Raw genomic sequence first — 14,040 nt, forward strand, 5'->3', positions numbered from 1 at the left:
GGCTCTCCAGCACCTGAACACAAACCGCTTTTATTGTGCTAAAAACAGCTTTAGGTGACAGTTTTTCACACTTACGTTCAGGACGTGTAACTCTGGTGTTTCTTTTAAATTTAACAGGTAATCCCAGATGAGCAGGTAAGAGCTGTGCGTTTTCCTTAAACCTGTCTGGACCAAATCAGGTGGAGGGTTCAAATAATCTGACTTTTAATCTGCTGCTGTTTGATAAACTGTGGGGAGCCTTGTAAAAACAAATTACCCTGACATTTGTCCCGTTTTATTTGCACTTGTACGTCTGCTGAGGGTTGTGCTGCAACGTTTGTGACATTAGATTACCCTGAGCAGGAAGTCGGGAGAAAATTAACCAAGCAGCTTGTTTGCACTAAACGTGCAAAGCGGATATTGCACATCCTTCTAATTTCGAATCGCATGCGAGGGCAGAACCGCTCCTAACGTGGCGCTACTCTGCAAATAACTTCCTTCTGCACCGGTGCAGTGTGACCAGACCTAAATGAGCTGCTTTGCATGCATTAAGGCAGGAAAAACCCACCCAAATTTAAGAGATTTGATGCAAACTGGGGCCAGAGAGGATGGCATCACATCCACAAAGACCAGGGCTCTCATTTATAAAACGTAGAAACCATACTAAATGTGTACACAAGGCAAGAAAAATCAGATTTATAAATAAAAGCACACACCAGCACATAATTTCCCTTTATAGATCACGACTGCACCTGAACGCTTGCTTTACTTTACACGCCCACATTCAACCAGAAATGGACAAAGGAAAGCGCCTCATGAATGTTGAAGAGTGTTAATCAGGCTGGCAACCATGGAGAAAAGCAAAGAAACTGCATAAAATGACTGACAGAGGAGTTTATTAAAGGCATGACTCAGTTAAAAGCACGGACGTTGCCCACATTAAACAAGCTTGTTGAAAAGTTGATTGGAGTTTAAATGACATTTTTATAGCACCACTTCACAACACGCGTCATCTCAAGGCTCTTTCTAAAGTCAGATTCCATCAGATCCTCCAGGTTGGTCAGAAAGTTTCCTCTCTAAGGAAACCCAGCAGGTTGCATCAAGTCTCTCCAAGCAGCATTCACTCCTCCTGAAAGAGCTGCACCGTTTCCTGTAAATTATAAATGAAACACTCAGTCTAATACGCAGCAATAGCAATCGCCTCACACCTCGTCAAAATTTCTCTGTTAATCTGTGGAACGCGTCACCCTGATGATCGTCAGGCAGAGGAATGTGACGGTAGAGAACCTCCCATGAAATGGACTTAAGATTTCAGACGTCTCATGGGAACTTTTCGATTAATTTTAATCGTGCTTATTTAGTTATGTGTCGCCAGCGCACGCATGGATAACACCGCGGTTTTGAATGTCTATGATTAAAGTCCGACATGGAGCGACACTGAACGCCATCCTCAATCCTTATCCTCAATTTTTCCCGCCAACATTTCTTTCATAGATCCAAACATTTGCGAGTAAAGTGACGTACGCACGCTTTATAAATGAGCCCACAGAGCTGTTTGCAGCACGCATGTTGTGTTAAAATTAAAAATAAAAATCTGCGGTTGGTGAGGAAACGCCTGCTATGGAGCCTCTTTGCTTCCCTTCAGTCATTCTGTGTTTCTCTCTGAAGAACGAACGACTGAAACCTGACGCAAAACACCTGCATCTGCTTGACTTGATGGTTGCGTTTGCTGCTGCGTGTATTTCACACCAGTGTTGTAGTACTCGAGTCCGAGACTCGAACTCGAGTCCGAGTCATTAGCTAAATTTAGAGACTCGTGACTTGACTTGGACTTGAGCACTGATGACTCGAACTTGGACTCGGACTCCTACATTCAGATCATTCTGACTCGGAGATTGAGAAAAAGACTCGACTTTTTTTTATATCATTAGGCTATAATTTTAATATGTCATTAGAATATTATTTGATGTATGATTTTAATATCTAAATGTCGTACCGCGCACGTGACGTCACCATCTCATGAGCAACGCTCCTTGCCGCTAAGGTTGGGCAAACAGTGTGAGAGCGCACGTAGCAACCAGCCATTACACATGCAACAGATACAAGGATATGACCGACTTTTCAGCTGTTAAACTTTCACAAGAGGATGTCCAGGCGCCCATTTTACTGGTAGAACTGTGGAACAACATACCAACGTTCAGTTCAAACGATGGCTTGAGTGTCGAGGTCTTAGAAAGACTGGGAAACGGGCCGAGTTGATAGAAAGGTAAGTCGATGTTTTTCTCCTGCTCGGCGTTCATTGCGTCATCGGCCGTTTTTTTTTTTCTGTTTGTAGTCACCGTCCAGGAATCGGCATAAATTGATCGGCGGGCCGGACAATTTAGTCCGGTCCGGTGGCCAAATGCATTATCATTATCCAACGGCTGTATCTCCTCGCTGCATCGACCGATCTTCACCAGATTTGTTGTGAGTCATGGGGGAAAGCTGCCGAACGCGTTTGTAGGAATCGCCCGGTGGACGAGCGAGGAAAATGCGTGACAGCATCTGCGTTGGCGGGGTTCGCGCACCGCCGGCCGGCACCGCGGCGTGCGCGAACCCCGCCCGCCGGCCGGCACCGCGGCGGTGGCCAATAGGCCGGAGTGCGCTTGGCTGCGAGGGCCGATCGACGCCGCTTGCGGCTTTAACATCCTTCATATGCGGCCTATCAGCGTACCTCGAGTCGCTGTTGCACGTTCCATAACAACAATGTTTAAAAACCATGGTTAGGAGACGTCTTAAAAGCAGTAGTTTTACCGAGTAAAACCAGGGTAACTACAGCGAAAGAGTTATTAGTGCAATGGAATGTTTGCTTCATGTCATACATCACACGTCACGGCATGTTCCTACAACGAACTTGGATCAATAAGTGACTCGACTCGGACTCGACTCGGATTTTTTTTTTAATGACTCGGACTTGAACACTGGTGACTCGAACCTGGACTCGGACTCGAGGCATAGTGACTTGACTACAACACTGTTTCACACTGCAAAAAGAGATCTAAAAATAAGTAAAATGTTCTTGAAATGAATGTATTTACCCTTAATTTGAGCAGTTAATTAATATTATTTGCCAATGGAAAGAGTATTTTTACCCTTAAAATAAGATAATTAGATATACTGCACTTGAAATAAGATGATGGAGATGAATTGTTCCCATTTTAAGTGCTAAAATCTTATTCCATTGGCAAATAGTCTTATTTACCTGCTCAAATCAAGGTCAAATGCATTCATTTTAAGAAAATTGTCCTTGTTTTTAGTTCTATTTTTGCAGTGCACGTAAATTCAGCTCAGCAGTTTAAACACGTTCAGAAGCAGCTGATTAAATTGCTCAAAAGTTTCCAGCATTAGGAAGGTGGAGCTGAATGAGCCAGGCTAAGATGAATGAAACGAATCCTCCACTCAGAGTAAAATCAGGTGTTTAAGTTTCACAAGCTTCAGCTGATCAGTGAATTATTTTCAGACGAGGTCCAGGGCCGAAAAAATAAAGGTCAGAAGAATTAAATCTGCAGCTCGGTTGCAACAAAACGGAAAATAATGCAACTAATAAGGTTTTTCTTATATTCCTGGTAATAAAATGTTTAATAACGCATTTTTTTGTTTGTGATTAATGTATTTTGAGCAAAATAAGTCAAACTCTTTACTGTTTTTATTAAGAAAAAAAATGATTTTTGAACAAAAGAAATGAGATTTTACCTTAAATATAAATTGTACCTTTTGGATTTTGAATGTTTTATCCCATTTTGATTGAATGCATTTTGTCTGTAATCAGCGCATTTCTGGCCGAGTCAGCGATAACCGCCGTTGAGCCGACCTTCAGGTTGGAGTTTAAGGAAAACTGGCTTTAGAGACAGCAGCTGCTCATGAACACTTAAAAAGAAAAAAAAAATAAGGACTATTGTCCTCAGATTAACTGCAGCACATATTAAATTTACAGCAAGTCATATTTCTTTCAGCCCTAAGACTAAATGTTGGTGCAGTTTGGGAGAAAACAACTCGTTGCAGGCGCTGCTAGGCCGACGCTTTAAATATCTGATATTGACTCTAAAAGCAGAAGTTTGAGCAGGTTGCTGCTCTGAAACATACAGGTGTGTTAACCCAATGAGGAGAGACCTCAGCAGTGACATCAGAGACGCAGCCGAAGCTGCCCGTCAGTCTGGGAATGGTTGGCAGGACGTTTTCACAGGGTTTCAGAATATTTACGGGTGGAAAACATCGCTGCTGATGATGATGATGATGATTTATCAAGCATGGTGGTGGAGGGCTGATGCTTTGGGCTTGTGCAGCACGTCTGCAAGCAGGTTGTTTTTATTCACGCCTTCTCTTACGCGCACCGTTTGTGTCTTTGTGCAGTTGTCCCGCGACTGCAAAGTGGAGGTGCAGAGGATTCTCCACCAGAGGGCGCTGGACGTGAAGCTGGACCCAGAGCTGCAGAAACGCTGCATGACCGACCTGGGCAAGTGGTGCAGCGAGAAGACGGACACGGGACAGGTGAGACGGGCGGGCGGGGACCGTTTGGTGTAGCAGAGCGTAAAAGGCATACTATGCAACATTTTTCAGTTAATTAATGTGTTCCATACCGATTTGGATGATTAAATGAGTCATTTCGGGTCGAACAAAGGTTTTCTCGGCCGCCCTGGGGGTCTGTGGGGGAAATACCGTACTTGCAATTGCAGGAGCCCTCGGCCCGCAGGCTCAGAAGTCTCGTGCATCGCGAGAGTCGGTCTTGCTTTACGGCGAGAACTCCATGTGTTTTTGCCCTGCCATTCACTATATGCACGCGCGAAAGCAACAACAAAGAACCGCGTGTTAACGTCAAATAAACATGCAAGCATATCGAGTTTTATTATTATTATTATTATTATTATTATTTATTTATATTTTTTTTTTATGTTGGCAAGACGCTACCGCGGCGGCTGCAGCGAGGCGACGGCGGTAGCGACTCGCCAACATATAATAAATAATAATAATAATAATAATAAAACTGGCGCCGCCGCGGCTTGGCGAGGCGGCCGCCGCCTCGCCAAGATAGCGCTGCGGGAAACCCTGATGTTCATACCTTCACTGTGTTAGTCATTGTTTGTACTGCCGTTTTTTCCACTTTTCGTTGCGTTCGCCTGTCTGCTAAGCTCAAAACAACCGCGCCTGGCTTGTTGGAGAAACCAGAACAGCTGAGCATCTTTACGACAGTGCACTTTTACTTTCGCCCTCTGGGGGGAGCCTCGCTGGAAAATCAACCCCGGTTGCATAGTATACCTTTAAATGTAGGCGATGAAGCATTTGGATTCGCGGACACTAAAAACTAAAATCTCTGTTTTGCACCAAGGAGCTGGAGTGTCTGCAGGACCATCTGGAGGACCTGGTGTCCAACTGCAGGGAGATAGTCGGCAACCTGACAGAGCTGGAGTCAGAGGTCTGAGTTCAGCTGAGCTCCACGGGTTAAATCCCGCTGCATGTGCTGAAGCATCTGACAGGTCTGTGTGTTTGTGTGTGTGTGTTTGTGTGTGTGTGTGTGTGATCAGGACATCCAGATCGACGCCCTGCTGATCAGAGCCTGCGAGCCCGTCATTCAGGCCCACTGCCACGTGAGAACACGCACACAGCAGAGCACGGCTCACAGCCTCTTCCTGTAACGCTCAACCGCCTCTACGTGTGTGTGTGTGTGTGTGTGTGTGTGTGTGCAGGACGTAGCCGACAACCAGGTGGACACCGGTGACCTGATGGAGTGTCTGGTGCAGAACAAGCACCAGAAGGAGATGAACGATAAGTGTGCCGTCGGCGTCACTCACTTCCAGCTGGTCAGTTCATTGCTCTTTACCTCCGGACACGTTTTCTCTGCATTTCTCTTTTTGCTCCTGAAACGTTTTCTCAGCATCTTTAGGTTCTTTACAGGGTTCCTGTTTCACTCGGGGTTCCCGCGGATCCTTAAAAAGTCTTAAAAGGCATTGAATTCTGTAATGTAAAACTAAGGCCTTAATTGGCATTAAAATGTCTTAAATCAGTCTTTCTTAAGTCTTAAAATTGTTACCAGGTCATAATTAGGATTTTATTTTTGTAATCCTTACCAAACAGAAAAATAATTGACACAATTAGATATTTTTTTAATTTGCCGAACGGCACAATGTAACCATTATTGGTTCCGTCCCGATGGCGGAACCAATAAAAACTGTTGCGGCCGAACCATAGCTGCGAAAAAGAGTTGGCACTGGTTATGTTGTGGTTTTTAAAACTGATTTATAGTTTATTTTAGTAGGGAACAAAACAAAGTTTGTGAATTCAGTTCAGTAGTTGTTAAAAATATATCTGTTATTTGTGTGTTTTTTATTTTTAGCTTTCTTCCTATATGGAATGTTTTTCAAAATTTTAAACATGTCTACTGGGCCAGAAAGTAATGTTTTATGTTAAAATCAACATTTGGGTGAAGTTGTCGCAACCAGGTTTATCTTGTTTATCGTAAAGTTGGTTTTAACTTTTTATTTCAAGTGGCATTAAAAAGTCTTAAAAAGTCTTGAATTTAACTTGCCTTACGCTGTAGGAACCCTGTTCACTGTGGAAACATTTTAAACGTTTACAGCCAGTTTCCTGTTCATAATTTCGTCCGTTCGTTCAGTCCGACGTTCAAATGAACGCAGCTTAATTGCCTTTCCCTCCTGTGGTCTAATTTCAGATCCAGATGAAGGATTTCCGCTTCTCGTACAAGTTTAAGATGGCCTGCAAGGAGGACGTTCTGCGCTTGTGTCCGAATATTAAGAAAAAGTGAGAGGAAATGATGCAACTGCATGGGTAGAACCAAGTTAACCTAACAGTCATGTTTTTGGACCGTGGGAGGAAGCCGGAGAACATAACTCCATGTAGGAAGAGCCCAGGCCAGGATCTGAACCACTGAGCTATATTATACACTGGAGTGCTAATCACCGTCTGTTTGAACGAGTCGCTTTGAAGCCACCAGCCGCCATATTGGTACTCCCTATTTCCCCCAGTAACTAGGGAATATGTGCGCTACAGCATCGAATAACGAGGATTTTCTCATGTTCAGGGGGGGCTTAAGACTTTTAAAATGTCAAATGCCATATACTTTTATGTTATGTTCTAAAAATATCAAGTACTCAGAAAGTCATGTGCTGAAATATTTTGCATTTTATTCATTTAAATATATATATTTAACATTTATAAATATATAAATAACAATATACGAAAGCATATATTTACATATGTGTATACATATATATACATATATACATATACACGTACTTATATATATATATATATATATATATATATATTTAATATGAATAACATGTAAAATATTTCAGCACCTAATTTCCTAGTAGTTAATAGTGTTAGTACATCCACTGACTGTAGAATTACCTGTGAAACGTTTTCACACAGCCAGAAAACTGCTTGTTGTTGCAACCAAATCCTATGGGATTCTGTGAGAGTAGGGAGTAGCAAGATGGCGGCCAGTGACTTCAGTTTTTCGGCAAAATCAGCACTCCAGTGTATTATATAGCTCAGTGATCTGAACCCAGAACCACCTCGCTGCGAGGCAACAATGCCATGCAGCCACATTTATTTAGTTTAATCAAAGGGAATACAATAATTATTAACGTTAATATCCTCTTATATTAATTATAGTTAAACACACGGAGCAGCGCGGACACACCGCTACACTTTCCCCTCACAGATGCCTGCTCTGGTCTTTGTTTTGAAATGTTTACTGTCACCAATGGCGCTAAAAAGAGAAGATAAAATGCACAATGTGCTGCATCTTAGTAAAAAATGTGACTTAGCATAAAACCTGAGTCTGATGGCAGCCTTTAAACTGGCTGTAAGTGTCCTGCGTGGGATCTAAAGTCTGTGTGTCCCTGCAGGGTGGACGTCGTGATCTGCCTCAGCACCACGGTGAGGAACGACACGCTGCAGGACGTCAGGGAGCAGCGGGTCTCTGTGAAATGTCGCAAACAGCTGCGGGTGGAGGAGCTGGAGATGGTAAACGCTTCAGACTCTGCTCTCTGGATAGTTACAGTCCAGAGGGTTACACACTCCCATCATTGGTTTTAGGAATTAGGAGTTCAACTTTTATGCCGTAAAGGAACAGATTTAAACAAATGGTGACATTGACCGATTTCAAAGGTAGTTTTCTTTAAATTAGACGTTTGTGTTTTTTATGTAATGCACCAGTACCTCTGGCGGTGAAACGCCCCCTCAGCATGATGCTGCCACCGCCATGCTTCACAGCTGGGACAGACTAACATGGTTCTGCTCATTGTGGCCAAACGGCTCACACTGCAAAAACAGAACTAAAATAAGTTACATTTTCTTGAAATGAGTGTGTTTGTCCTTGATTTGAGCAGGTAAACAATATGATCTGCCAATGGAATGAGTATTTTGACTCCTAAAATAAGATAATTAGATATTCTGCCCTCTAAATAAGATGATGGGGATGAGTTGTTCTTATTTTAAGTGCAAAAATCTTATTCCATTGGCAAATCGTCTTATTTACCAGCTCAAATGAAGAAAAAATTCACTCATTTCAAGAAAATATGACTTATTTTTTCTTTCGTTTTTGCAGTGCAGTCTTTGTTGTATCCGTTACTAAAGCAGTTCTCTATTAAAGCCACGTAGAGCAGCTGCAGCTTTCTGTCTGGCTTTAAGCTGGCAGTTTTTAATCAGGACCGTGGATCCGTAGCCTCGTGAGACCATCCTGATCTCGCGAGCTTTCAAGGTTTCACTCGCAGATCAGTCTGGCTGCTTTCCGTTAAAGAAAATTTGGAGCCGTTTACCAAACGAACGTCCAATCAGCGTTGGCTTTGAGGCGGGTTGAGGTGTGACGCAACGAGGAGCGCGACAGTTCAGTCTAAAGAACATGGCGGCTTCAGCCGATGAAACTAGCGTTAGCGTGGCTATCGAGCAAGTTTTATCGGAATTACAGAGTATTTCTTCACTGAAAGAAGAGCAAAACACTGCTCTGGAGGCTTTTCTCAGAGGAAAAGATGGTTTTAGCTCTTCTCCCGACTGGTTTCGGCAAGAGCTTGTGGTTGTGTTTTCGTTGTCACTGTTAGTACGTCATATGCTTCGTTGATCTGATTGGTTTATTTGGCCCGTCTATACCAACATAGGCCAATCAATTCAATTCAATTTTATTTATATAGCGCCAAATCATGAAACATGTCATCTCAAGGCACTTTACAAAATCAAGTTCAATCATATTATACAGATTGGGTCAGATTATACAGATTGGTCAAAAATGTCCTATATAAGGAAACCAGTTGATTGCATCAAAGTCTCTGACAAGCAGCATTCACTCCTGGGAAAGCCGTAGAGCCACAGGGAGAGTCGTCTGCATTGTACATGGCTTTGCTGCAATCCCTCATACTGAGCAAGCATGAAGTGACAGTGGGAAGAAAAACTCCCCATTAACGGGAAGGAAAAACCTCCGGCAGAACCGGGCTCAGTATGAACGGTCATCTGCCTCGACCGACTGGGGTTACAGAAGACAGAACAGAGACACAACAAGAGAAACAAAAAAGCACAGAAGCACACATTGATCCAGTAATCTGTTCTACATTAGATGGTAAGTAGCGGGTGAGCCGTCTTCTCTGGATGATGTCACAGTTAACAGAACGCCAGACCAGGTGTACCTACTATGAAGAGAAAAGAGAGAGAGCAAAAAGTTAAAAGCTGAAATGACAACAGTCATTTCAATGTAATACAATGCAAAACTGGAGAACAGTAGAAATCAGTAGAGTGTGAGAAATAGACCCTGATGTCCTCCAGCAGCCTAAGTCTATAGCAGCATAACTATAGAGATAGCTCAGGGTAACATGAGCCACTCTAACTATAAGCTTTGTCAAAAAGGAAAGTTTTAAGATTAGTCTTAAAAATAGATATCAATCAGCTAACCAGTATTTTCACCCCTTCCCAAAATTACTTCAACGGAAGGTTTCCAGATGGATATGCGGAGCAAATCCATCTGGCGGAGTCAGGTTAGGTTTTTCGTACAAATCAATACGACATTCATGCATCTGATGAGCGGAAATTTAAGGCCCGGCAGAACCAGAATCTCTAAACCCACCAGTAAGGCTGGATTTAAGAAGCATAAACAGATTTAGAAAAAACAAAGTAAAGTAAAACTGAACCAAGGTAACATCTCCTCCGTTCTGCCGCAGTCCGAAGACATCCGTCTGGAGCCGGAGCTGTACGAGCCGTGCAAGTCCGACATCAGCCGCCTGTGTCCCAACGTGGCGTTCGGCAACGCTCAGGTAACGTTCGCCGCACTCCGCGTCGCTTTCGCCCGCCTCGCTCGCCGTCAGAGCCTCCCGCCACGTTTTCCTGCTCCTCCTCAGATGATCGAGTGCCTGAAGGAGCAGAAGAAGCAGCTGAGTCAGCGCTGCCACCAGAGGATCTTCAAGCTGCAGGAGGTGGAGATGAGCGACCCGGAGCTCGACTACCAGCTGATGAGAGTCTGCAAACAGATGATCAAGGTGAGCGGAGAGCGGGCGGCCGGTTTCTGACCCGACGGTAGAAAATATCTTCTGAAATACGACAAAAAGTTTTCTGTCCGTTGGCGAGAAATGGTTAAAAACCACCGGTTTGCTGCTGTTGTGATCAATAACAAAAGTATTCACACCCCCTGAACCTTTTTTCACGTTTTGTCACATTGCAACCTTAAACATACAAGATATTTACCGTATTTTCAGACTATAAGGTACACTTAAAATCCCTAAATATTCTCAGAAATTGCCTTGTTTATGATCACCGTTGTGCTTAATGACTGATTTTATGTGAAACAATGCGCTCAGAAATCTGTTAAAATGTGTAAATAAAACTTTGGTTAGCAACAAATCCGCTCCGCTCAATGGATATTAGGAGCATTACGGTACACTGTGTCACTGATAGGACCCCTGAGCTGTCTACAAGACTGCCTGACTGTAATGTCTGAACTAGAAGTGCATTCATGTAAAGCAGCCACATACTCAGGCGTATTTCACGCCGCGGAGGTCCACGCGTCACATTATAAACTTCTCTGAGGCAGGAAGTCTTCACATCAAACTGTTTTCTATGTAACACCGAGCTTGATGCACTAAGCTGCTCCAATCAGGCGTTCTGCAGGACGCAGCATCTCAGTCCCTCTCTGTTCTCACTGACAGGTGGGAGCCTGCTGGAAGAGAAACGGCTCTAGGTGCTCAGCTAGCTAATCACACATTTTATCATCCGCTTCGTCTTCATGACAGACGGATAGAGAGATGTGTGAAGGGGCGGAGTGATGTTACACACTTGGGACAAATACTTGGTGCGCCTTATGGACTGAAAGATACGGTATTGTGATTTTATAACCCTAAGTAGCACCTGATTAAGTAGGAACAGGAAAACGATGCCCTGGTTTTAGTGAACAAAGAGCATCTTGAAGACTCAGCAGACAGAAGCAGACGGGTCAGGGAGGAGGTTCTGGAGAAGTTCAACGCATAGTCGGGTTATGCGGTGAATAAAAAAAGGATTGTGGCATCTTTGGAGAAGCTGCAGAGGTCCACAGCTCAGGTGGGAGGTGCACCTTACGGGTCTGGCCCCTATGGAAAAGTGGCAAGAATAAAGCCAAAATAAAAGTTATGTTTGAAGTTCTGGTCAGATGAGAGTTTTTACTTTTAGGCTCTTATGCATAACGATTATTGGGCTGAAGACGTAACACTGCACATCATCCCACCTCTAAACATGGTGGTGGCAGCATTATGATGTGGGGAATGTTTTTTCTTCAGCAGGGAAGCTGTTTAGAGTTGAGGGAAACCACCTTAAACGTATGGATCGCATGTTTAGAATTGGCCTAGTCAAAGAGTCTGCAACCTGTGGCTCCTAATAACTTTAGCTACAAATGATATTTTTATTATAGTATTGAAATGTAATAATGATGATAAATGCTTTTAATTTTCACAACAGAATGAAGCTAAAAGTGCCAGTAATGTTTAATTTTAAATCAATATTTTTTCATTATGTTGGAAACTGATTATTTTTTTTTTTTTACATTATCCACAAATATCAACTTCCCATCCATCCTTTTTTTTTAACCTCAAAATAGACATAAAAGGCCGTTTCTTTAACAATGACAACATATTTCCTACAGTAGATCTTTATCACAAATTATAAATGGTCTTTTTTTCAAAAGGCCAGGCAACATTTGAACGAGTTTAATTCAACTGGACTGTAGGAAAAATGTCTCTTTAGGCTCTAAAGGTTACAGACCCCATGGCCTAGTCAAAGGGTGGACCTTTAAACGCCCTCAAGCTATTTTTGCAAAGAAAAATGCGCTGCAGAAACATTTGCTTCTGCAAAGTTGCTGACTCAGGAGGACTGAACATAAATACAAGACACACAGATTTTTATTGGTAAAAATGTTGAAAATCAGGCACCATTTTGCTTTTAATGCCTAAATTCCCCCCTAAGAATATTTGGCGGTTTCTGGTTTTAATGTGGCAAAGTGAAAATGTTGAAGAGGTGTAAATATTTCTGCAAGGCGCCGTGAGTGTTTTGAGTTCTTCATGGCGCCGTGTCGTCCCTCCTGCAGCGTTTCTGCACCGAAGCCGATGCCAGGAACGTCCTGCAGTGCCTGAAGCAGAACAAGAACAGCGAGCTGATGGATCCCAAGTGCAAGCAGATGATCACCAAGAGGCAGATCACCCAGAACACAGGTAAGCTTCCTGGAGCCACGGCCGCCGCTCACCGCTTCTCCGTCTCACCCGGCCTCCCAACCCCAGACTACAGACTCAACCCGGTGCTGAGGAAGGCGTGCCGGGCCGACATCCCAAAGTTCTGCCAGTCCATCCTGAACAAGGCCAACGAGGACAGCGAGCTGGAGGGTCAGATAATCGCCTGCCTCAAACTCAAATACGCCGACCAGGTTGGCTCTGAAAGGGATTAGAAGCAGAATTGATTTCCATGTTTGACCGCGTTACGTCGTCTGATCTGTGGCTCCGCTTTTGGCTCAGCGGCTGTCTCCAGATTGCGAGGACCAGATCCGAGTGATTCTCCAGGAGTCGGCGCTGGACTACAGACTGGACCCACAGCTGCAGATGCACTGCTCAGATGAGGTTAACCCACTAAGTGTTGCATTAAACTAAAATCACTATTTACATTAGGTTGATCAGAGCTTCTAGGCAAGGCAAGGCAAATTTATTTATATAGCACAATTCAGTACAAGGACAATGCAAAGTGCTTTACATGATTAAAATATAGCAAATTAAAACAGAATAAAAGCAAGTAGGAATAAAATGTAGATAGAAATTAGAACAAAGAAGTGGTGATTCAGTTAACTAGAACAGTTGAAGGCAATTCTAAACAAATGTGTTTTTAATCTTGATTTAAAGGAACTCAGGCTTTCAGCACTTTTACAATTTTCTGGAGGTTTGTTCCAGATAAGCGGAGCATAGGAACTAAATGCTGCTTCTCCATGTTTAGTTCTGGTTCTAGGTATGCAGAGTAGGCTGGAGCCAGAAGACCTGAGTGGTCTGGAGGGTTGATACACTGATAACAAGTCTGTGATGTATTTAGGTGCTAATTCAGGGATTTATAGACTAACAGAAGTATTTTAAAGACTATTCTCTGAGATACAGGGAGCCATGGAAGGACTTTAGAACTGGGGTTATTCTAGGATCGTTCCTTTAGTAATCCACAACTTCCTGTTTCGCCTGTTTCTAAATATGATCTGACACAGACGCCCGTTTCTCTTCAAAATGGGAAAGACAAGTACGGTAGATGTAGTTGATCTTAATTTTAGCGCCCAAAGCTGCAGTGAGAACAATAATTGAAGTTTAAACCAGCTCTAGCTGTGAGAAACCAGGCTGGACGGAGACAAGGAGGTAAGGGAGGTAGATTTTTGCACCTTTTGAAAGCGAACAACCAGTAAATGCCGCTGTGGCATCACTGTAGGACATTTCTTCCAGCACAGCCTCCTTCTGTGTCTGCGTCTTTCTTTTCTGCCTGAATGTTGCCCACTTTGGGACAATAACGGTCATTTTTATTCTAAAAGGTGTTGTA

The 14,040-nt window shown here is 43.3% G+C and overlaps 1 protein-coding gene across 2 annotated transcripts in view; it reads left to right on the plus strand.

Annotated features, from left to right (window-relative positions):
- LOC105915422 (golgi glycoprotein 1a) overlaps positions 1-14,040 on the plus strand; it is a 35,030-nt gene that overhangs the window by 17,065 nt on the left and 3,925 nt on the right. The window contains exons 12-23 of one of the 2 annotated variants that reach the window (XM_036135933.1): positions 118-135; positions 4,369-4,506; positions 5,342-5,428; positions 5,538-5,600; positions 5,700-5,813; positions 6,683-6,771; positions 7,887-8,004; positions 10,185-10,277; positions 10,362-10,499; positions 12,572-12,695; positions 12,762-12,904; positions 12,993-13,094. In XM_036135933.1, the coding sequence (XP_035991826.1) occupies positions 118-135; positions 4,369-4,506; positions 5,342-5,428; positions 5,538-5,600; positions 5,700-5,813; positions 6,683-6,771; positions 7,887-8,004; positions 10,185-10,277; positions 10,362-10,499; positions 12,572-12,695; positions 12,762-12,904; positions 12,993-13,094 (1,227 nt within the window). The remainder of the gene's footprint in view (positions 1-117; positions 136-4,368; positions 4,507-5,341; positions 5,429-5,537; positions 5,601-5,699; positions 5,814-6,682; positions 6,772-7,886; positions 8,005-10,184; positions 10,278-10,361; positions 10,500-12,571; positions 12,696-12,761; positions 12,905-12,992; positions 13,095-14,040) is intronic. The other variant, XM_036135934.1, reaches the window with a different exon arrangement.

This window comes from Fundulus heteroclitus, chromosome 4 (assembly GCF_011125445.2).
Source record: "Fundulus heteroclitus isolate FHET01 chromosome 4, MU-UCD_Fhet_4.1, whole genome shotgun sequence".
Taxonomy (NCBI): Eukaryota; Metazoa; Chordata; class Actinopteri; order Cyprinodontiformes; family Fundulidae; genus Fundulus; species Fundulus heteroclitus.